This window comes from Euprymna scolopes, chromosome 1, assembly GCF_053919585.1.
Source record: "Euprymna scolopes isolate OS-2025 chromosome 1, ASM5391958v1, whole genome shotgun sequence".
NCBI lineage: Eukaryota > Metazoa > Mollusca > Cephalopoda > Sepiida > Sepiolidae > Euprymna > Euprymna scolopes.
Genome location: NC_136482.1, coordinates 156320145 through 156341632, shown reverse-complemented (window position 1 = coordinate 156341632; position 21488 = coordinate 156320145). Strand labels below are relative to the sequence as shown.

Here is a 21488-nt window from a genome sequence, read left to right as displayed (position 1 = left end):
GTCTTCAAGTCCAGCGTTAACAAATTTCTAATGAACCGCCCCCTTAAGTAAATACTTCATTAAATCTCCATACTAACGTACTGTATTTGCAATAACCCTTATCCCTGAGTGGCTTCCGGGCCTTGATAAGTGGTGACCACCGTGTAAAAAAAAAAAAAAAATATCCAATGGTGAGGCCCTAGTTTGCGGGCTTTGGGGAGTGTGGAGCTACCCCTTAATTGGCATTGCTCCCAGGTCCACTCTGACTCAGAGTGGTAGTATCTGTTAGGGTTCCAACTATGGGTTGAATGGAAACCGACTTGAAAAAAAAACCCAAATATATTCTATTAAAAAGTTTTTCTTCAAAATAACTGGATTTGGCATTAAATAACTTGAAAAGTGTTGATATGCCGTAAAACAAAAACAACCAACCAATCCACCTAAAATTCATAACGATCGGTTAATGTGTTTAGGAATAAATCCTGTACATACAGATATATAAACATACCTAATTTTAGATAGAAATATCAATGAAGTCTTGAAAAAAAAAAAAAAAAATGCAACATTTTTAATATCACAAGAAGTTATTTTTCTCAAACAAAAAAACTATTTATGCAATTTTTATCAAAATGAGCTTTTTTTGCAATGATTGTTCATCGCTATTTTACTTTGAGTGACTACAAACTATTCTCACTTTATATATAAAAGTGAGAATGTGTGTAAGGACACTTCTCAACCTATATACTCAACGGATTGGAAAAACGGTCAGAATTTAAAAATTGATGCGCGAGGCTCATCAGCTTTTTATCTGTTTTCTAACTCTTCCATGAATGTGCATGTGTGAATTAATTCACATGACAGATTCATTATGTTGAAAAAAAAAAGTCTAATTTGAAAACACTTTCTTTTTTTTTTTTTTCCAAGCCAGCCTAATGATTGTCGTACTTGACTCCCTGTTTTTAGATTTTCGTTTCAATCTCAGCGCAAGTATTTTTTTTTTTTTTTTTATTACTTACAAAAAGCAAACGGTTTAGAAAAAACATAATACTTGCATGTACATGTCTCAGTTTCTTGTATTAATTAAAATATAATAATTATGTATATTTTACGACCGGGCAATGCCGGGTGACCTGCTAGTATGTATATACATATGGCTAACTAAGGGAAGAATTTATTAGGCATCTGCATGCAGTGTGATAATGCATGGATGTGAAACCTGATCAGCAAGGAGTGAGGACATGTATTGTTATTCTACATTAATAACCCCTATATCTAGCTTGTAACCTTGTGCCTGACTTTGTGATAAAGTTAAAAACGTGTCATGCAGGTGCTTTGTCGGTTTGGAAAGGGTAGAGCATGTTGGCTGCGTTTGAATAACAGTCGTTTATTAATATTCAACTAAGTCAAAACAATTTGAGATCATAGAAAACGAAAGGTCAAACTCAGAGAACTCATCATCGAGGCATATGAAAACAAAACAATGTTCAAACTGTATGAATATATCTTTCTCTCTTTTTTTTATGTCGTTCTCTCTCTCTCTCTCTCTCTTTCTCTCACTTTCTCTATTTCTTTCTTACACTCCCCCACTCTCTTTCTTCATTGAAAGAGAGGAGTGAAATATAATTCCATTGTTTTTAAAACAGTTGAAGCTTGGATTTTGCATGTACCAGGCGCACGCAATCGGTCAACTAAATATGCTCCGTCATTGTTAAACGTAAAATAAATTATATATTTTTTATTAAAAAAAAATGCATTTGTTTGCTATTTTTGTACAAGCGTTTGATTTCAGCCTGCAGTTCCTCCCATTAATGCGATGATGGAAATGCTGCCTGTAATGATGCAATGAAGACTCAAGAAGCGACCCATGCCAGCCAAGTATAGTTGATGACATATCAACTCTTTGTGTTGATGTTTCAATGTGCCTATCATTTGATATTGTCTATTCCCCCGGGGAGCTTGTTCCTCAACCAAGTAACACACCTCAGGAAATGATAATGTCATAGTATGGCATGAGAATATTATGATAGATGTGTAATATGTTTAAAGACAGATTTAGTTTAGTTAACTACAGATAAAGATTAAACTTGGACAGTAAAGGGAAATGTGTGCAGAACAGGAAACGTCAATGGTATGGCAACATTGAAAGACACGCAGTCGGTCTACAGACTAAAGTGCAGACCTGTAAAAACTGATCTATTCACCTCTGGTGAATAGATCAAGTAGTTGACCTCATAGCTGCTGTGAAAGAACAGGTTAATATAAACAAACGAGGTGAAAGAGGAGTCAGCGAGAGTGCGACGTTAGCCACGAGCACGCACGTCTTTGTGCTGTGTTGCTGAAAACTGCCCATCTCTTGCTTCCCCTTCCTGTCTACTGACTGAAGTGCGCAATGCAAGGCGAGAAATAAAATAATATTTCATATTTTTCTAACAAACAATTTTGTCGTTGAATGTTTTTTTTTCTTGGCTGATGAGAAACTGCTATTTGTTCAACCGGGTTACATCACAAAGGCATGAGTTCTTTGGTTCGTAGATGTAGAACAGTGGAGGTAGCAGGTACAATTACCAGGGGAAAACAAAGGAGGAACAGATAAGTATGGATTTGAGAGAAAGAGCTATAAATAAAACCTGGATGAAGGTAGGCTAGTTTGGAAATTAGTTTTTTACCGCCATCCCACACATACTGGCATGTAAAAAGGTGGTGATGATGATGATGTTGTTGTTTGTTTATTTGTTTTTGTTTTTTTTTACTCCGCTTGGAGTTAATTGCAGGTAAGAAGGTTACTTTTTACTCTGCTTGGAATTAATTGCAGGTAAGAAGGTTACTGGCAAGCTTTCTTTGATTAAATGCTTATTAACATGAATTATATACACGTGGACAAAAATCATTATTATAGTAGGGAGAATATAAGGATATATATCTATATTCCTATAATTTTTTTTTTTTTTTATTGCTATATATATTAAAACCCCTTTTTTCTATTTATTTAGTTTTTTATTTGATTTCCCATTGAGTAAATTCGGCACAAGGCCGTTTTTTAATGTGGAGAGTGAGTGAAAGGGGACCAGATCCTCCGAGAGGGAACTGGATGGTGACAATTGGTATGAAGGGTTTCCCCTACATTGACCAAAACTGATTGCTCAAGAGCAATAGTCTGATATGTGGGGTTGCTCCCACATATGACTTTGATTGCAGTATCTGCCGGAAAAGATACTACACTCTGATCTTGGCCCAAAGGCCAAGAACAATAGAAAAAAGATCTTGGCCTTCAGGCCAAGAAGAAAAAAAGGCAAACCTTTTTTCTGTTTATTTAAAAAGAAAATACAACTTTTTTATATATGGGTCATGGAATTGCATTCACTAGCAAAAGATCTTGCTAATTTACATATTCTTTAAAACATTCATTTTAATTAATTCCCTATTAGTTTTTTCGTTTTTCTTATAGGATGATCATCTTTAGTTAACTATTACATGTAATTATATTCATGCAGATATTCTACATGATTTATACTTGGGTAATATTTGCGTAAAATGTTTATAGTAAACACAAACCTCTTTCTATATATATTTATGTATTCGTATATATTTTTGTTTAAAAAGTTTTGCCTCCCAAACTCCTCATTCAGTTTTTGGTCTACAGATATGAAACTTCATATATAAGGTATTCAAACCCATGCGAAACTTTATATTTGTGTTTTAGCCTGGGAAAATCGGTATAAAAGTGTAAAAATTAAAAAAAATTAAATTTGCCAAGTGAAGTTCAAATGATGGTGATACGAATATGCATGCATAACGTAATAGCTATTGATTCCTGTTTTAATTTTAACCCTGCAGCGAACATATCTTCATAGGTCAGGCATTAATGTCAGAGGACAAATTAAATTGTAAGCTAAATGTTTTGGTTTTGATTCTCGGTGGTAGCGCGCGAGTCATTTTTAAAAAAATTTTTTTTTACTTTTTAAATTAATACTATATATTGGGTCCAATATAATAATAAATATGAAATCTGCATTGATCAAAATATATAGCATATTTTATGATTGGGCAATACCGGGTGGCCTGCCTGTATGTATATATATATATATATATATATATATATATATATATATATATATATATTAGTGTTGGGATGATTACTCGAAATCGGGAATCTGAAAAATCAAAAGATTTTAGGGTATTGAAATCGGTACCGGAATTGGAAACATTGGTGCCTATTTTCCAATGCCAAAATAAATCTTTTAATTGTCTTTTTTATTTGGTTTTGTTTAAACCAAAATGTTCCATTCCTGGTAATAATGATAAAATAAATATTTATTGATTTTAAAATACCAGTGAACAAAAATCGATAGAACATCCTCCACAAGTGTATTTTGACGTTTAGGAAAATATCTGCATATTTAATGTGTGTTTTTATGAAAATCGGGAGAAATAAAAATCTAGTTAAATAATTAGAGATTTATAAAGAATCGAAATCAGTAATTGTATCAGAATCGGGAAAAGTATTGGAATCGTCCCATCACTAATATATATATATATATATATATATATATATATATATATATATATATATATATATATGAAGAGTTCAGATGCATGTATTGTTTTGTATCCTACGACCTTCCTTGGGTGTTAAATCCATGTTTCCGTTTCTATGGATTTAAAACCCGAGGAAGGTCGTAGGTTACAATGACTGAAACGTTGTGCCAATAACAACAAATATTTTAAGAATAATTGCCTGAGTAACCAACAATACAAACATTCACATCTCATCTCAAAAATTCAGGATTGCAGTTCAGATACATATCACAATAAGCACCATTTCCAAATACTTTGATTTAAAACTTAACAAACTGTTTAGATTTAAACTCATTGTAATCATTTTTTTTTTTTTACAGATTTTGATATTTTCCTTATTTATTTTGCTTTTAAAAATCAATTTCTAAACGTGATAAGTGCCATATTGGATTTTTATTTTTTTGCAAAACCCAATAAATCCATAAAGTTGTAGCATAATTAGAAATATCCGGTTTCCACCTTCCAATATTGGGGGAAGGTGAGGAGAGTTGGCCGGTGGGGAGAGTTGGCCACCCCTATGTCTAATTAAAATACAAGCATGAAATTAATTCTTAGCTTTGTTTCTGGAGAGCTCTTCAGTAGGAAGGAATAACTTGTCCGCTGTTGATTACTTCCTTTTATACATAGCTGAGAGGGAGCACTAACTCATTTTGAAGGTAATTTTTGCAATTTATGAGTTTTACCTTCAAACCCATAGTAGCCTTATGACATTGTCAGTGTTTTTTTTTTTTCATCTGTAAAGAGTGTCCATTCAGCCTACATTTCAGCATATTTCTTAAATGTGGCAATTATTGTTAATTTTTACTGATTTTTTTGTGTTCAGATTTTCCTACTGGCCAACTTTCCCCACATGTGACTTCCTCTCCTCATTTGAACATTTGCTAATTAAAAGACATCTGGGGCACAAATTTCTAACTAGTGTGGTGTGTATGTGTGCATGCGTGTGTGTGTGTGTGCTTATATCTCATTATTCCTGTGTAGTATTGATCTTATAAATATCACTATATCATTGAACCAATGCACATTTCAGAATATTATCAGATGTTATTATAATGCAGAAAGGATATAAACACTAGTAAATATGCCCATTTGTTGTACTTTGTAATTGAAAGCTAAAAAAAAAGGGCTTACGTCTTTTAATATGACACTCTCCCCATCTGTGGCACAGTCTCCACACACCCTGGCCAACTCTTCTCATACATATCTAAAAAACTGTTCTCAATTTTTTTTTTTACGAACTTATATGAATAAAACTTATTCCATATCATGAAATAAACGTGCGTTATTTATATGTGCAACAGCAGTGAAAGAAATATAAAAATGGCAGATTTTGTGGCCAACTCCCCGCACCCTCCCCTATACGTGAAAAATAAATATTTAAAAGCTTTTCAATAAACAAATAATTTAGCTATATAAATAAAACAATAGATGTATGTACATGTGTGTATGAGTGTGTGTCAGTACGTAAATATTTAACCAATAAACTCTTAAACTACTGGTCACATAACACTGAAATTAACAGGAAATACTAATCATACACCAAGGATGGTTTATAACGAGTAAAATCTTTGTTTGGATGAATGAATAACGTGTACAGAAATATGCATGTGCAAATTCATTCAAGTGGTTTAGTTTTAAATCTTTCTTATCTATCTTGTGATAGCTCAAACAACCGGGAATGCGCCTGGAGCGCTAAATGTTTTGATTTCAATTCTAGTTGATGGTACCCAAGTCACTTTTTTTAAAAACTTTTGAAATCAGTACTATATATTAGGTACAATATAATATTCAATAGAAAATTGGCTCTGTAATATTATTACAAGCCAATTTTCTACTAAATATTGTATAAAATATATTTAAGTGTATTTTATGAACAGGCAAGGCCTAGCCCCCCCCCCCTGCTAGTTTACAATAAAATGTAAAAATATTTATGGTGAAATGTGAATTTTATTGATTAAATTCGATTAAAAGAGAATTAGTTAAAATTGATTTATAAATTGAATAAGTTAAACCATTTAATTTATTAATCCATTAAAAATTCAAACAAGGGATTCATTTTTTTTTTCTTTTTCTTATTTTCTTTATTATAATTTTTTTATTTTTATCATCAATTTTTCTTGCTTTTTAATTACTCTATCTAATATATTGAGCTTTCTATTATCTCGATAGGTTCTAATATAAAGATAATATTTATCTTTGTAATTTTAATTATATATATATATAGTCATCCATAGACAGGGTTTTCGCTATATCATGGCTTTTCACTGTAACAGCTATTTTCATGCTAAGATTTGAAACTCATCACCAGATCACTTGCAACTGTAAGCAATTTTTTCCTTGGACTTTGGGCCAAAATCACAGTGTAGTATCTGTTCCGGCAGATGCTGCAATCAGAGACCATTGTCCTTGTGGCACTGAGCTCCTGGTCTATGTAAGGGTAACCCTATATACCAAGAGAGGCTCTCACTACCAGCTCCGATTTCCCACCTCTCGGGAGCTGGTCCCCTTTTCCCTTCCCCTCCCCATCTCTACATTAAAAAAGATTTTAATGCCTAATTTGCTCTCGTGGGGAAGCAAATAAATACACAGTGTAGTATCTGTTCTGATGCTACACTTCACTTTTTCTATCCTCAGTCGGTGGAGGAGAAATCCTTCATGACCGAGACAATTTTTATTTTTGTTCCTAGAGTGCCCCTTTTTTGGAGAGCTGGATTTTCCCCACATTAAAAACCGACCTTGTGTCTAACTCTGCCCTTGTAGGGAGGCAGGTAAATAGGAACAATTGTGAAAGTTATGCCTACGTTACTTCACTCTCATGGAAATAAGAAATTAGGGGAGAACGACATATTTTGCTTATGTTTTGTTTACACTCATGATTCCAGTTTACTTAGAAAACTCTGTTCTATAAAAAGTGTAATGCTTTATGCTAAGTGGCAACCATTATTTCCCCTATGAGAACTATACTCATAAATAGGGAGCAAATATAATCCACAAACGATTGTTTTACCATATTACAATCGTTCAGTCTCATGCAAATTATGTAAAATTATAGTTATTTTTATAGTCTTATTACAAAAAGTTTAATGGCCATTTAAATTAGATATTTATTATTCTAAACTATTTACCTACCGTATATAATTGTGTATAAGTCGATGTGAATTTTAAGACCAAAAATTGTGTCATTTTAGGTATTATCTCTGTATAAGTCGACTGTAAATTCTAGACAAGTTAAATGGTCTATCTCATGGCTATTTTTTGCACAGATAATTTCCTTTTTTGTGTTTTTTTTGTAAGACATAAATTGTTTTTTGGCATCTTTGAGAATATGTGCATTTACACAAGTGTAGTCTATTTGATTTTCATATATAGAACCAACCCGCTGCACACTCACATGCAGCGAATGCAAATGTTGCTAATCAGACATTCTGATCAATGACATGCTGTGAATTCCAGGCGCAGTTATTGTTTTTAGACATAATTTATGTCACGTGCCATAATAACGTAAATTACACGAGCCGTAATATAGCGTAATAATGTGAACGCATGCGTTAAGTGCCACTAAATGGTTTTATTAAATTGTTAAAACTTGTTGAACTTAGGGAGAACAATATATCGTAAACACTACATTTCCTAACCTCGAACTTAGTTATATAACCACATCTAGAGAGTGAACATTGTAATTATCATTAAGTCTCCCACTGAAAAGCCGCACATGTACTTACATGCTGGCAAACACACTGCAGTGGGGGTTGGAAGGAGTGTGATTAATTATTAGGATTTCCGGCATATACTAAGTGCACAAACAAGAGAGCGTTTTCTATGTTATGATCGAGCGCCGAGTCGATCTTTAACAACGTTTCCAAAAACATACCTATGTATAAGTCGACCCCCCAAAAAATAGCCTTAAAATTGTCGCCCAGAAATTCGACTCGTGCACAAGTATATATGGTAGATTGGTTAGCGAACATACTTAAAAAATGCAACCTTGCATTCATTAATCTTGATATTTACCTGCAACTACCAAAATGGTGAAGCTTTTTTGGATTTTGTCTCCTGATATCCCACAGAATCGATTCTCTGAGAAAACGGCAACCGTCCTCATTCCAATTTGAAAATGTAACTGCAAATTGAGCATCAGGTGATATCTCGACATGAGTCACGTTGTTTAATGATTGGTATCCATGTAACAAGCACAAAATGACTAAGCCTGTCGGAACGTCCAAAACTTTGGCTTCAGGACTGTTGAATGTGCAGCAGATAGCTCTTTGCCCATTTGTAGACATGGCTAAATCCTTAACTGGATCATCAAAAATGTTTGGTTTAAACTGGACATCTGATTCAATGAGTTTCAGATCCCATGTCTCCAGTTTTCGATCGGTCAGTGTGTAAAATTCTAGCCCATTTTTTGGGATCAATAATTTCTTGAATGGTGTGTTGTCGGATGTTTTGAGAATACGCAAAATAGTGCCAGTCAGGGTATTCCAGATGCCAACATAAGTCCATCGCAAACCGATAACAAAATCGTTGGTGCTCGAAAACGCAGCACTAACAAAATTAGAAATTTTTTCAATTAAAACATCAGCGGAAAACTCCAAGTCGAAAATAGTGTTTGCCGACCGGACTTGGTACAAGAATAATTTTTTTGACGATAAGAGCAGGACAATGTCTCCTTTTGTAGAGAGGGTCATCTGTTGCAGGTCAACATTGTAAAACACCTCCTGAGTTGAAAAGTTGCGTGTCGTCCAATCAAAATATAACAGAATAACAGCACCTGTTCGCGATAAGCTAACGCATTCCTTACTATCATGAGACAAGATTAATTGCCGCGGAACTTCCTCCATCTTCACCATTCCTCTTCTTTCAAAACAAGGAATCGAGAAAAGAATGATTCTCTTCCTGGTGTACAACACGAAGTGGCTTTCATCTGTTGAAAAAGCCATCGCTTGTACATAATACTCCATTCGGTGGATGACTATGCAGTTTTCGATATCAATGATGATAGGGCCAACTCCTTTATTAGATGTAAAAGCAATATAATGCTCAGAAGAGACTCTACAGCAACCAATCGACTGGTGTAAACCTGTTTCAATAACACCATGAACATTCCCATTGCTCGACTGGATAACTACCAGCAGATCTTGACTTAGAAAGACGTTTGTATATTTTCCATCTCTGCTTAGTAGGACATTTTTAGAGGGCATCTTTGGTTCTTCCCATATTAAATCATCTTTTAAATTCTTTACGACTATCCCTGTTGCAGACTTGGATCCACTCCTATACATCACAAGTATCATACCACTTTCTGTTTGGAACATATCTAACATCACATCTGCGTCTTTCTCTTTTACAGATTGGTATTGTGCCCTTTTTAATGGACCGCCCGGTGCCATATACAGTTGCGACAATGGAGCAAGATGATATTCTTTTAAAATGGCCTGATCACATTGATCAAGTAAACAACGAATATTTGAGAAGCGATTTTTTACGGGAAGAAGACGTCCAAGTAGCTCAAAGCACAAAAAGTCTGCTCTGTTTTGTAATTCGCTTCTCGACATTTGAAGGGTTTCTGAAATTAAATCTACTTCAATATCATTCTTAACAGTTTCAAAATCCTTCAGAACATCATCTAAAGATGTTGCTTGCAATTTGCAAACCAACCAGTTGTAATTGTACAGTAAGCGTGTCTTAAATTCCTCACGATATGACCTCTGAGCCAAGATGTGGGTGATCATGTTGATCTTTCTGACATTCCATTTCTTGACGATCGGGAAGTAAAGTGGTTGAATCCCATCAATGGGATGTTTATCAAAACAGAAATCATGAAATTTATATAAAGCATTTTTTATTTTCTGATGTTGGTCACAGTTTGTTAAATATCGCTGCTTTAACTGGCTTAATAGATGACCAATAGGCAGCGTGAGTACACTCACGCCATCAATGACACACTCAACCAGAAACCAGTTTAAATCATTATAAAGACAACACCACCTGTAAGCAATGCTGTCTGTATCTATCCAATGTTTGTCGTTATTAGAATTTGAAGCGGTGTCAAAAATGCTTTTTGATAACATCTGTAATTCTATTTCAGAGAGTCCCATTGGTGCTGCCATTGCTAAAAGTCCGACCGATATACATACAAAGTTTTTGCCATGTTTCTTTTCAAGGTGGTTCAAATACTGATCGAAGGCCATTTCTTCATTTACAGAATCACCTGAATGAACGGGCCAGAATCGGTTAATGCTTTCCAATAATATTTTCTGTATTCCTATTTTTTTGCAATTCTTTATTATATGCGAGGCTGCATTAATCTGACGATAATCCAAACCACTTGCGGCGATCCATTTATTCCAGATTTCCTCAGATTCTTTCAGGGATAAAATGCCCAGTTGAAAATATCTACTCACTTTGTTGTTCATGTGTGTATAAAAGCTTTCTTCTGTTTCGTTTGATGTAAAAATAATTTTTACATTTTCAGCTAAGACCAACGGAAGCCATTCAAAACGCTCTTCATTATTTGTCGAATGTAAATATTCTATATTATCCAGTAAAATTACTATGGATGCCCTAAAGGGACACTTTTGTACTAGATCCCTAAAAAAGGTCTTTACCCCTGTGTAATCATTTGGAACTTCCCCAACATTTCTTCCCATTGCACAAACAATTTGACTGCAAATTGAAAAGAGTATTTCACGTATACTACTACTCTCTCGTGTCAGGCCTATAAAATGAAGCACAACACAGATATTTTTCCAGGCATGTTGCTGTAGTCTTTGTTGGATCTTTAATGCTAACAAAGCTATCAAAGTTGATTTTCCTGTAGCCTTTTCCCCAATCACCACTAACGGCCATGTAGTTTTATTGCACAGATAATTGTCAAATATTGTTGGTATATCATCACGATACACACTCGTCTTTGTTAATTGTTTGGCATAATACCAATGGTTTAGTATTTCTGCGTATTGCTTCTTCTTGCTTACTTCCTCACATTCATGTCTGCTAAGGCATGAATTGATATGCTGCTTTAGACTTTGTGCCATGTATGCATCCTTACCGCAAAGACCGTTATTTTGAGAGCAGTGGTAGTTTGCGGTGCACATGCCGTTCTCTTTTGGTAGGCGAACAAAACTGCATTTTATATGTTGCATATACTCCTGATAATATTGTACATCGCTAGTGCCAGCATCCTTGTACTTCAGTATGCTGATTCTGCGTTCCACGTTTTTGGTCATTTCTTCTTCAATATGCGCAACATTTCTGGTAAATACAATATTTTGCTTATTCAATGCTTGGTCTCTGCAAATGAGACCTTCTCGGAGTTCAATGCCAAACACTGAAAAGAGCAGAAAAACATCCTTTAGTCATGTGTAATTAGGATTGAAAAAAAAAAAAAGAAATACAACAAAAACCTTTGCCCTAATAGAGTAATATTTCAAACAAATTTAGAAATCTATCTGTTTATAAAGAGAAACTGAGGTTAGGTTACTCCAAAGTAGGAGTACTTTTGAATTTAAACATATTTAAATAAATAAGTCAGGGTTCTATGGACAAATTTATCTTTAGTTCACCTTTGAAAACTAAATATTTTCGTTTACTAGCCAAATAGAAAAGTCTCTAGCGAAACCCACATGATTTTTAGAATATGACATTTTTGTTCTATGACGAGTATGTACATCATAAAGATTTGTATTTTCTTTAATAAGTGTAATTCTAAAGATACACCGAATTTTATGTTGATACTTGGAGGTATAAACATTCGAATTTCCTCAGATGTTTTTTTAAACAGCCTTTGTTAAAAAAAAAAAAGTATATTGTTTCGTTAAACCTTTTATTGTTTAAATAATTTGACTTTGCTCGTTTTATTAATAAAAAAAAGTTGCAAAGATATTTTTCACTCAGTAGTGAGCTTTGCAAGAGTGTCGGTGAAAGAAATATAATCACCAAAAGATAAGCGTTTCATTATTTCTAGTCGCCATTTTGAAAAATCACTTGCAAATGCGACTGTTTCACTTGTGGAGCCCTATATATATATATATATATATATATATATATATATATATATATATATATATATATATATATATATATATATATATATATATGTGTGTGTGTGTGTGTTTACTAGCCAAATAAAAAAAAAATCTCTAGCCAAATCCATGATTTTTAGAATATGGCATCTTCGTTCTGTGACAATTATATACATCATAAAGATTTTTTTTTTGTTAAGAAGTGTAATTTTAAATATTCGCCAAATTTTATGTTGATACTTGAAAGTATAAACATTTGAATTTCCTTGGATGTTTTTTAAGCTGCCTTTTGTTAAAAAAAAAATGTATATTGTTTTGTTAAACCTTTCATTGTTTAAATAATTTGACTTTGCTCGTTTTATTAAAAAAAAAAAAAGTTGCAAAGATATTTTTCACTCAGTAGTGAGCTTTGCAAGAGTGGTTTAGAAAGAAATACAATCGCCAAAAGATAAGCGTTTCATTGTTTCTAGTCGCCATTTTGAAAAATCACTTCCAAATGCAACTGTTTCACCTGCAATGTAGAACCCTGTAAGTTGAATTGTGTCTCAGAGATGTTGCTAGTGTAGGGTAAAGCAGCAAATGTTGTTTAAAAATCTCTACTCTCGTTGGATAATATCTCAACAAGCAGCTTATTTTAACCAATAAAAAAAAAACTAGACAAAATACTGTTAGAAACTCGTTTAATATATGTTACCATGACATAGGCTGACATATATTCGGTGGGTTTTTAACAGTATTTTGTATAGTTTCTTATTTTTAACTCCTTTTCCCAAACTTACTGTGTTCATCAGAGAGTTGGGCGCCATTTAAAATTTTCCAATACATTGGTAAACACTGTATGTTTTTCGAGCTGAATAAACATGTTGAATTAAATAAAAATACTAAAAGATATCTAGTTGGATAGAAAAGTAACTTATCTTGCCTTTGATAACATTTATTTGTTATATATTTGTTTTTAACAACTTTTTTGAATCTACGTGTATAGTAATACAAAATCCACTAATAATGCAATCAATAAAGCACATCAATCAACAAATATGGCACATTCATATATGCCATTATAATTACTTATCCGGGAATCAAATGTTTAACTTTCGCTAAATCATCTGATTTTAGGATCAGCTTTGTTTGATATAAGACCATTCAATAGTTGCTTACATAACTTGCATACATATATCAAGCGTCAAAGTGTAGAGTTTCAAGAATCTAACCTGTGTTGTAAACCATTGATAATTTCTTTCCTGTTTTCCGAGCATAAAAATCAGAATTAAAATCCTTGTCTGAGAAATGGCTGTGGCTTCTAGCACTACGTTTATCATCATCATCGACGTTGTCATCAGCATCACTTTTTTTTCTTTCAGGTTCTTTATTGCGTGATTCAAAGTTTTCGTCCAACGATGACAGCAGATGGCTTACAACATATGCACTAGAGGCGTCATCACAAAGTACCTGTAAAAAAATCGAAAAAAATGATTTGTGTTCATTGATTTTATATTGTGCTTTTCATTAAGAATTCAAAACACAACAACCATTGGTGTAAGCAACAGTCCGTTTTTTTATTTCTCCTGTTGTTCTTGCTTATGGTAGATAGAGAGAGAGAGAGAGAGAGAGTGGGGGAGCGACAGAATTATCGTGGCGTCCACTCGGTTGACAATCAAATCTCCAACTGCAATCTTTTTCCTTCTGTCACTTTTCCTGTCAATCTTTTCAAAACATCCACGTAACCAGATTTCTTTCTGTTACATTTTTCATAACAATAACAAGGTTTGTTTATATTTGTGAGAAATATTGAAACAATTCCCGTTTAGCTTGTCAGTTTCTGACATTTCATCCGCAGACGCGTGCCACATTTTAATTCATGAACACACATATATGTATATACACCTATACACATATATATATACTAGCATGTCAACCCGGTTTAGATCAGGGCATTCGTGTAACACTCAAATGTTTCTGGGCTCCCCATCCAGATATGATCATTACGAAAAGATTTAATAACTACTAAGATCTCGTAGAAATTCCGCGGTGATTTTTACATCAATCCGTATAATGTACTGTTAATAATATGAAGTTCGTTCCAAAAGTAAAGCCTCCTATTTTTTAACTCAAAACGTAGAAGAGTTATGAAGACGGGGGTGGTAATAGTAAAACAACAACTTTTTTGTGCTTCAGAATTTATTTTTTGCCAGGAATTCTGACTTGATGTCTATGACAAGAATTTCTTTCTTAGAGTCTCACACCGTCAATATCTGCAGCAAAGAGATGAAACTTTCAGCCATCATAACAAAGCAATTTACAATCCCTTCTGGTCTATTTGTGCGGAATAAGAAAAACAGGAGTCATTAGGCTTGGAACGCCCCCCCCTCCCATTCAGCTATATATATATATATATATATATATATATATATATATATAGCCATGTTATATATCATTTTGAAGGGCATTTTTTGCTCTATCGAATCGTGTTATTTGCTACCGTTCTCAATCTCTTCATTCATTTTTTGCAGGCTTTTCGACAGCATGGACAAAATTCAAATCTGCACGATTTTCTTGTTCCAGTTCAAACTAAGTCGAAAAGCTACCAAGACAGCTCATGATATCAATGATGCATTTGGCCCAGGAATCACTAAGGAACGTGTGGCACAACAGTGGTTCAAGAAATTTTGCAATGGTGATGAGAATCTTGAAGATAAAAACGGTCACGGCCGACCGACTGTGGTTGATAACGAACATTTGAAAGCCTTAATTGAAGCTGATCCTTGCAAAACCCATGAAAAGTTGCTGTTGAACTTGAGGTCGACCACTCAACATTCGTTTGTCATTTAAAGCAAATAGGGAAGTCAAAAAAGTTAGATAAATGGCTGCCGCATGAACTGAACCATAATAAAAAAATCGTTGTTTTGAGGTGTCTTCTATGCTCCTTCTGCACAACAAAAACGACCCATTTCTCGATCAGATTGTGACGTGTGATGAGAAGTGGATCCTCTACAACAACCGGCGATGATTGGTACAATGGTTGGATGCCGGACAAGCTCCACAACACTTCCCGAAGTCGAAATTGCACCAATAAAAAAAAAAGGTTATGTTGACTGTTTGAACCCGGGCAAAACGATTACAGCAGAGAAATACTGCTGACAAATTGATGAAATGCACCAGAAGCTCCAACATATGTGCTCGAAATTGTACAATATGAAGGGATCAATTCTCCTCCATGACATCGCTTGCCCGCATGTTGCTCAACTGACCCTGCAGAAGATGAACGAATTGGGCTACAAGACTCTGCCTCATCTGCCATATTCACTGGACCTCTTGCTCACTGATTATAACTTTTTCAAGCATCTCGAAAACTTCCTGCGCAAAAAATGCTACAAAAGCCGAAATGATGCCGAATCGGCATTGAATGACTTCATCGCTTTCAGAACTCTGGATTTCTATACTAATGGGATAAATAAACTTGTTTCTCGTTGGCAAAAATGTGTCGATTCTAATGGTTCTTATTTCGATTAATAAAGTTTATTATGAAAGGAGTTATGATCTTTTGAAGTTGAACGTCAAAAAACGAGATTATTTTTGCACCAACCTAATGAATTCAGCTGAGATATATTTAGGTGCTAATTATTCAATTTCCGCTGACCAATCAAATGAGACATTATTTGTAAATTGAGTTTCTGCTGTCAATCACATTTTTTTTTTCTAATTTTCTTTCTTTGAAGATTGTAATGTTGGGTATGGGGCAGCCAAACCAGCTGTCAACATTGCCCTGCTTTTTATTGAAACTAGCCGAAGGCTCTTTTTAGCATCCTTGCTGTTCACTTAAGTGCAATTGTCTGGATCTCTTTTGCACTTGGTTCACCAGGAATATTAGTTAGGTAGGACTTCAGGTTCTTCTTCATAAGCCCCATGGCACCTATAATAACTGGTATGATCGATATCTCCCTAAGATTCCAGTTTCTTTTCATATAATACATGAGACCTTGATATTTGGGCTGCTTCTCCCTTTCAGCTGCAGTGTGATCATATATGGAAGTGAAACTTGGCCAGTGAGGATTGAAGAGATGCGTTGCATGGATGGAAATGATATGGGAATGATATAATGTGAGTCTTATAAACAGGCTTAGATCTGCAATATCAGAGGAAGATTAAATATAAGGAGATGTGTGAAGAACAGCAGACTCAATCTGTGTTACACAAAAAAAAAAACGAACTTTTCTAATCATCTTTTTTTTCTTTTTCTTTTTCTTTTTATTCACAGTCACCCCTAAAAATGGCACATCGCCACTTGGACGTAAGGGGGATACTATTTGGGACCATGCCTAGGAAAGATTAACAGGATGTTAGTTTACATTACATTTAAACTTCTGCATGTAAGTATAGTCAGGGAAGCCAGTAGCAGGAACGGGATTCCAGAGTTTAGCAGCATTTATCATTGCTCAACTCACCAATAAACCTGGACCCATACAAGTTTGTTGACAACGTCTGATTTCCTTTTTGCACAGGTCAACATTCTCTAGTAAATCCCAATTCTTTGTTTGGTCGATTTTTAAGTCAGTTATCTGCAAATGGAAAGAAAAAGGATGCAGTTTATAAAAATGTGAACGAAAATGTCTAAAGAAAACAAGTACATGTGATTCTCACTGCATCCTCTGTCTCTTTCTCTTCAATTCATCTCTGTCGATTCTTTAGCTGCCATTAAAATTGCACTCATTTGCTGATAAATTTCTACATTTATATACACAACCAATGTTCATTGTTAGTTAGATAAGGCATAGAATCATTAGAAGTTAAACAACATTGAGCCTGGCTGTACCAGATAGGTAACCATTTTGGAATACCAGGTGCTGTATGTAGGAGTACAGCGACACCTCTCTGTAAGAACTGCAAAAATCTAACATTGTCATCTCCCCTGGCTAGGATGGATATACACATGACTGGGGATCGCTTCTGCATTTGGTATTCCTTGGGGTCCACCGTGCGACGAAACACTCTGCTGAGCTAAACCAGGAGCGTGTTGAGTGGTCCCACTTGAGAAAGAATTGTTGGAGTGTGAATGAGGACTATGAGCAGATGAGTGGGACGAGGTGTATGAGACTCGGGCAGAGCTGTATGCCGCTATTGCTAAAAATCTTGGCCGTACGACTGAGCTTGTCAAGCGGCGCTTAGTACGATTCAGAACAAATTCAGTTCTGACCTGCAGGAGAGTGAAGAGCTCACCTACTACAATCTGCATAAATTAAAATATCGTGTTTAAGCATCCAGCCGGTGTATAGCCAAATACAGACTTGCTTTGGTATTTGAGGTGTGACTAAATAAAAATCCTTATTTCCATAATCTAACTTGTTATATAGCTACTGTAAGAAAATGCAATTACTTGAACTAGTACATATAAAGAAATACATCAAAATGTATAAATGCTGTTCATTTTATTTGATTGATGCCATCGGAACACATTTCTGAGGATTGGTGATGCTGTGAAATTGTGTGGGCTGTATGAAAAACAACATTTCTTTAAATACCATTCAAGTGATGATGTATCATTACTTGGTGTGTGTAGAAATTGTCAGGAATTCAAATTGATCGATTGATTCAGCTTTCAAACGGTGATCATTTTTTTAACACTGATCGGCAGCTGTGTTTACAGAAGAAGGACAATGAATAATAAAAGATAAATTAAAATGTTTGATTTAGAGGATTATGTTTCTAGCTTTGGAATTGCTACCTATTGGACGTTCGAAGGGCTTACCTCCTGGCTAGTCTGTTTGGAGTCCAGGAGATCGAACGCTGGTGGTGGGTTATCTTTTGGGTTTGGTTTGTCTAATAATTGACAAATAATGAGGTATAGAAGATCATAGTGCTTTTCTGATGTTCTCCGCCATAAATATCAGCAACTGCTCAAGTGTCATATTGTACTTTTGATGTATGTTCTTGATGGCATTTTCGACATTGATGACTGGGTTTGTCACCACCATACTCGTTTTTGGTGCTTTAGGTTTTATTATTTTGATTAGATTATTTTGTCTTTGAATTTATCACTATCAGTTAAAAGACTACCAAACTCCTTGGCTAAAAGGCAACATAAACTGGAACAAATGCATTGAAGACATTGACAAGGTTGCTGTAAAAAAGATAGCTTCCCTCTACCGTGCTAGAAAATTACTCATACTAGAGAGTATTCTATATCTTTAGAAAGGTACAATTCGTCCATACATGGAGTGTTGTTGCCACATCTGGGCTGGTCCATCTATCACTAGTCTCTCCCTGTTAGATAGGTCTCAAATTTAATAAGCCTAGCATTATCAGCTAAGTTCCAAACTCTGTCTCATGACCGCAATGCTGCATCCTTGTGCCTGTTTTATAAGTACTTCAATGTGATGTGTTCTGATGAACTCATAGCATTTGTGCCCCCCTGGACATACATACTCCTGATTAACCTGGTAAGTAGCAACACCCCCACCCTTTAAGTTGAGGTCGTGAGTTGCCAGAAAGCCTTTTACTCTAATTGCACCAATCATTCATTTTTCAAAATATTTCAGCTGAATATGATCATATTTAAAATAAAATCCCAAAGACATTTTTACATCATTGTCACTGTTGACCGCAACAGATCACAGATACCTTTTAAGAGAAAGCTTGCACAATTAGGGTATTATAATGAAACAAGTTTTGGGTTTTGATGGAAAGGTTATGTGATTTTTTTTTGTTTAAGAAGAAAGTCAGGATTAAGACTATGAAGTGCCTTCAATAATTTTCCAGACATTTTTTAAATGGGCATTTTTATTGATAGTGCACACATGAAACTCTAGTCCCCTTCGAAGTAATCTCCTCCGGCTGCAATGCACTTGTTGTATCATTCCAGCAACTTCTGAAAAGCCTCATGGAAGTCCTTGTGTAGGTCACAATCTCATCTCCTCAATTATCTCATAACAACAGTTTCTAAGGTTTTCCTTGAGCTTATGGAATAATCAAAAGTCACAGTTTGGGCTATAGGGAATGTGAGGAACTGTCTTGATGCCATCTTGGTCATGATAATGTCTTTCTTTCTGATCTTCTCTGACCACCCTTAAGACAAACTTTACACAAATCTTCCACATTTTCAGTTCCTCGCGAATAATTGTGTGTACAGTTCCTACACTGACATCAAACTGTGCACTTATTATCTCTATAGACACACGACGGTTCTTATCCATAAAATTCTTTATTTGGCCAATCAACTCTGGTGTTCTGACTTCCTTACTTTTACTACACCTCTCATCATCCTTCACATTCCCTGCCTTTCTTGGATCTCTTATGCCACTAAAAACTGATGGTTCATGCAAGATGGTCCAAAAGCAGTCTAAAGCATTCCATACGTTTCTGTGGAATTTTTTTTTTCCCAAGTTTAAAACAGAATTTTATTGCATATCGTTCTTCTAAAGTGTCCTCCTGTCCAGATTGCATTTTTGAAATTCACCAGATGTGACAATCAGGCTTTAGTAGGGTGTATTCCAATTACTGCTGTAGCTGTTCATTTGTAACCTGAAATTGATCAGTCATCTGATAAGGTGTATAGCATACTGAATTTTCAAGAGTTTATGACAATTTTAAAAGGTTCGAACTTATTGAAGACACCTCATAACTTGTTAGAGTTTTTCCTGGCTGCATCCGACTAAAATAGAATATTCAACAAGGAAAGGGGTCGCCATTTTTCATAAATAAGGCCTCATCTCCACAAGTATTATTCAAGGAAAACTGAAACAAAACAAAAATTGTTTGGTAGCCGGGGTTTTGTCGATAAGCAAATGTTGTATCCTGGAGTTAGATTCTAGTCGGTCATTTGTAGTAAAACAAACGTGAAATAACATCCTGTTTAGCGGCAATAAAAATGGAAACTGATCTCGACTCATTTTTTTTTGATGCCAAGATACTTTTATACGTATTAATCTGGATTCATTGCAGATGTATCCAAACGCCCATGCAATTAACAATTCAGAATCAAATGCACAAAGTCAAACCACGACTCAACGTAAAGAATGATAGTGTGCATACATTTAAATAAAACAAGTCCATCAACTGCTTTACAAAGGTTGCACAATCCCCTAATTCACTGAGCATTGCTTAAGTCCAATAGCATGGAAAATTTAAGATGATCAGAAACAATGCGGAAATAAACAGAAAATATGACTAGTGTTGTTTCTGATTTTTATTTTCCTTTAGACTAAATACCCTATCAAAACTCGAGACTTTAGTACACACTTTATTTTTTTACTTAAAGCTAAGGGTGGGCGGAAAATGGATTATTACAGTAGAACCCCGGGATACGGTGACCCCAGGATACGATTTTTTTTTCAGGTTACGATGTGGAATACAATGTTTTCCGGCCCCGGTTACGGCATTTGCCCCGCCTTACGATGTTATTTATAATGTTACTTGAGTATATACATATGCGTTATACATTGTACTGTTTTTTGTTACTAATTTTTAATATCATATCCTGGGGTTCTACTGTACTTTTTTAAGCACTACAGCCTTGCAGGCCAATAATAATCAGGACAAACACATTGGTAAACAAAAGTATGTTACAGAAGTACACGTCATGATTCTGGGGCCATAACTGTCACGAATTGCTGCCATAACGTTTTTATGTCACTGTATTTATTGTCCCTGGGAAAGTCCAATATTCCTGAAACGAGGAGATCAGCTTACCTCATGACATTAAGTCTATTATAGAAAGTAACATCTTGATGAAAGTTGTAATATCGTTGTTTGTAGCTAACAAAAAATAAAAGATCACCCTGTGTCGGACTTACCATACACTCCACCCCATAATTATTCCAGCAATATTCGTACAAATGGCGATAGACGTTCTTGGCTAATTGTCGTCTTTCTTCCAACAGTTCTGTCAAATGAATCAAAAAGAAAAGTTAGAGGAAT

The 21488-nt window shown here is 34.8% G+C and overlaps 1 protein-coding gene across 2 annotated transcripts in view; it reads right to left on the bottom strand.

The window, feature by feature from the left end:
* Positions 1-21488, bottom strand: part of LOC145276849 (NACHT and WD repeat domain-containing protein 2-like) — a 75862-nt gene that overhangs the window by 6679 nt on the left and 47695 nt on the right. For both annotated transcript variants that reach the window (XM_080128218.1, XM_080128229.1), the window contains exons 3-6: positions 21365-21453; positions 17021-17134; positions 13790-14027; positions 8566-11884 (exon numbers count right to left, since the gene is read on the bottom strand). In XM_080128218.1, coding sequence (XP_079984344.1) covers positions 8566-11884; positions 13790-14027; positions 17021-17134; positions 21365-21453 — 3760 coding nt within the window. The remainder of the gene's footprint in view (positions 1-8565; positions 11885-13789; positions 14028-17020; positions 17135-21364; positions 21454-21488) is intronic.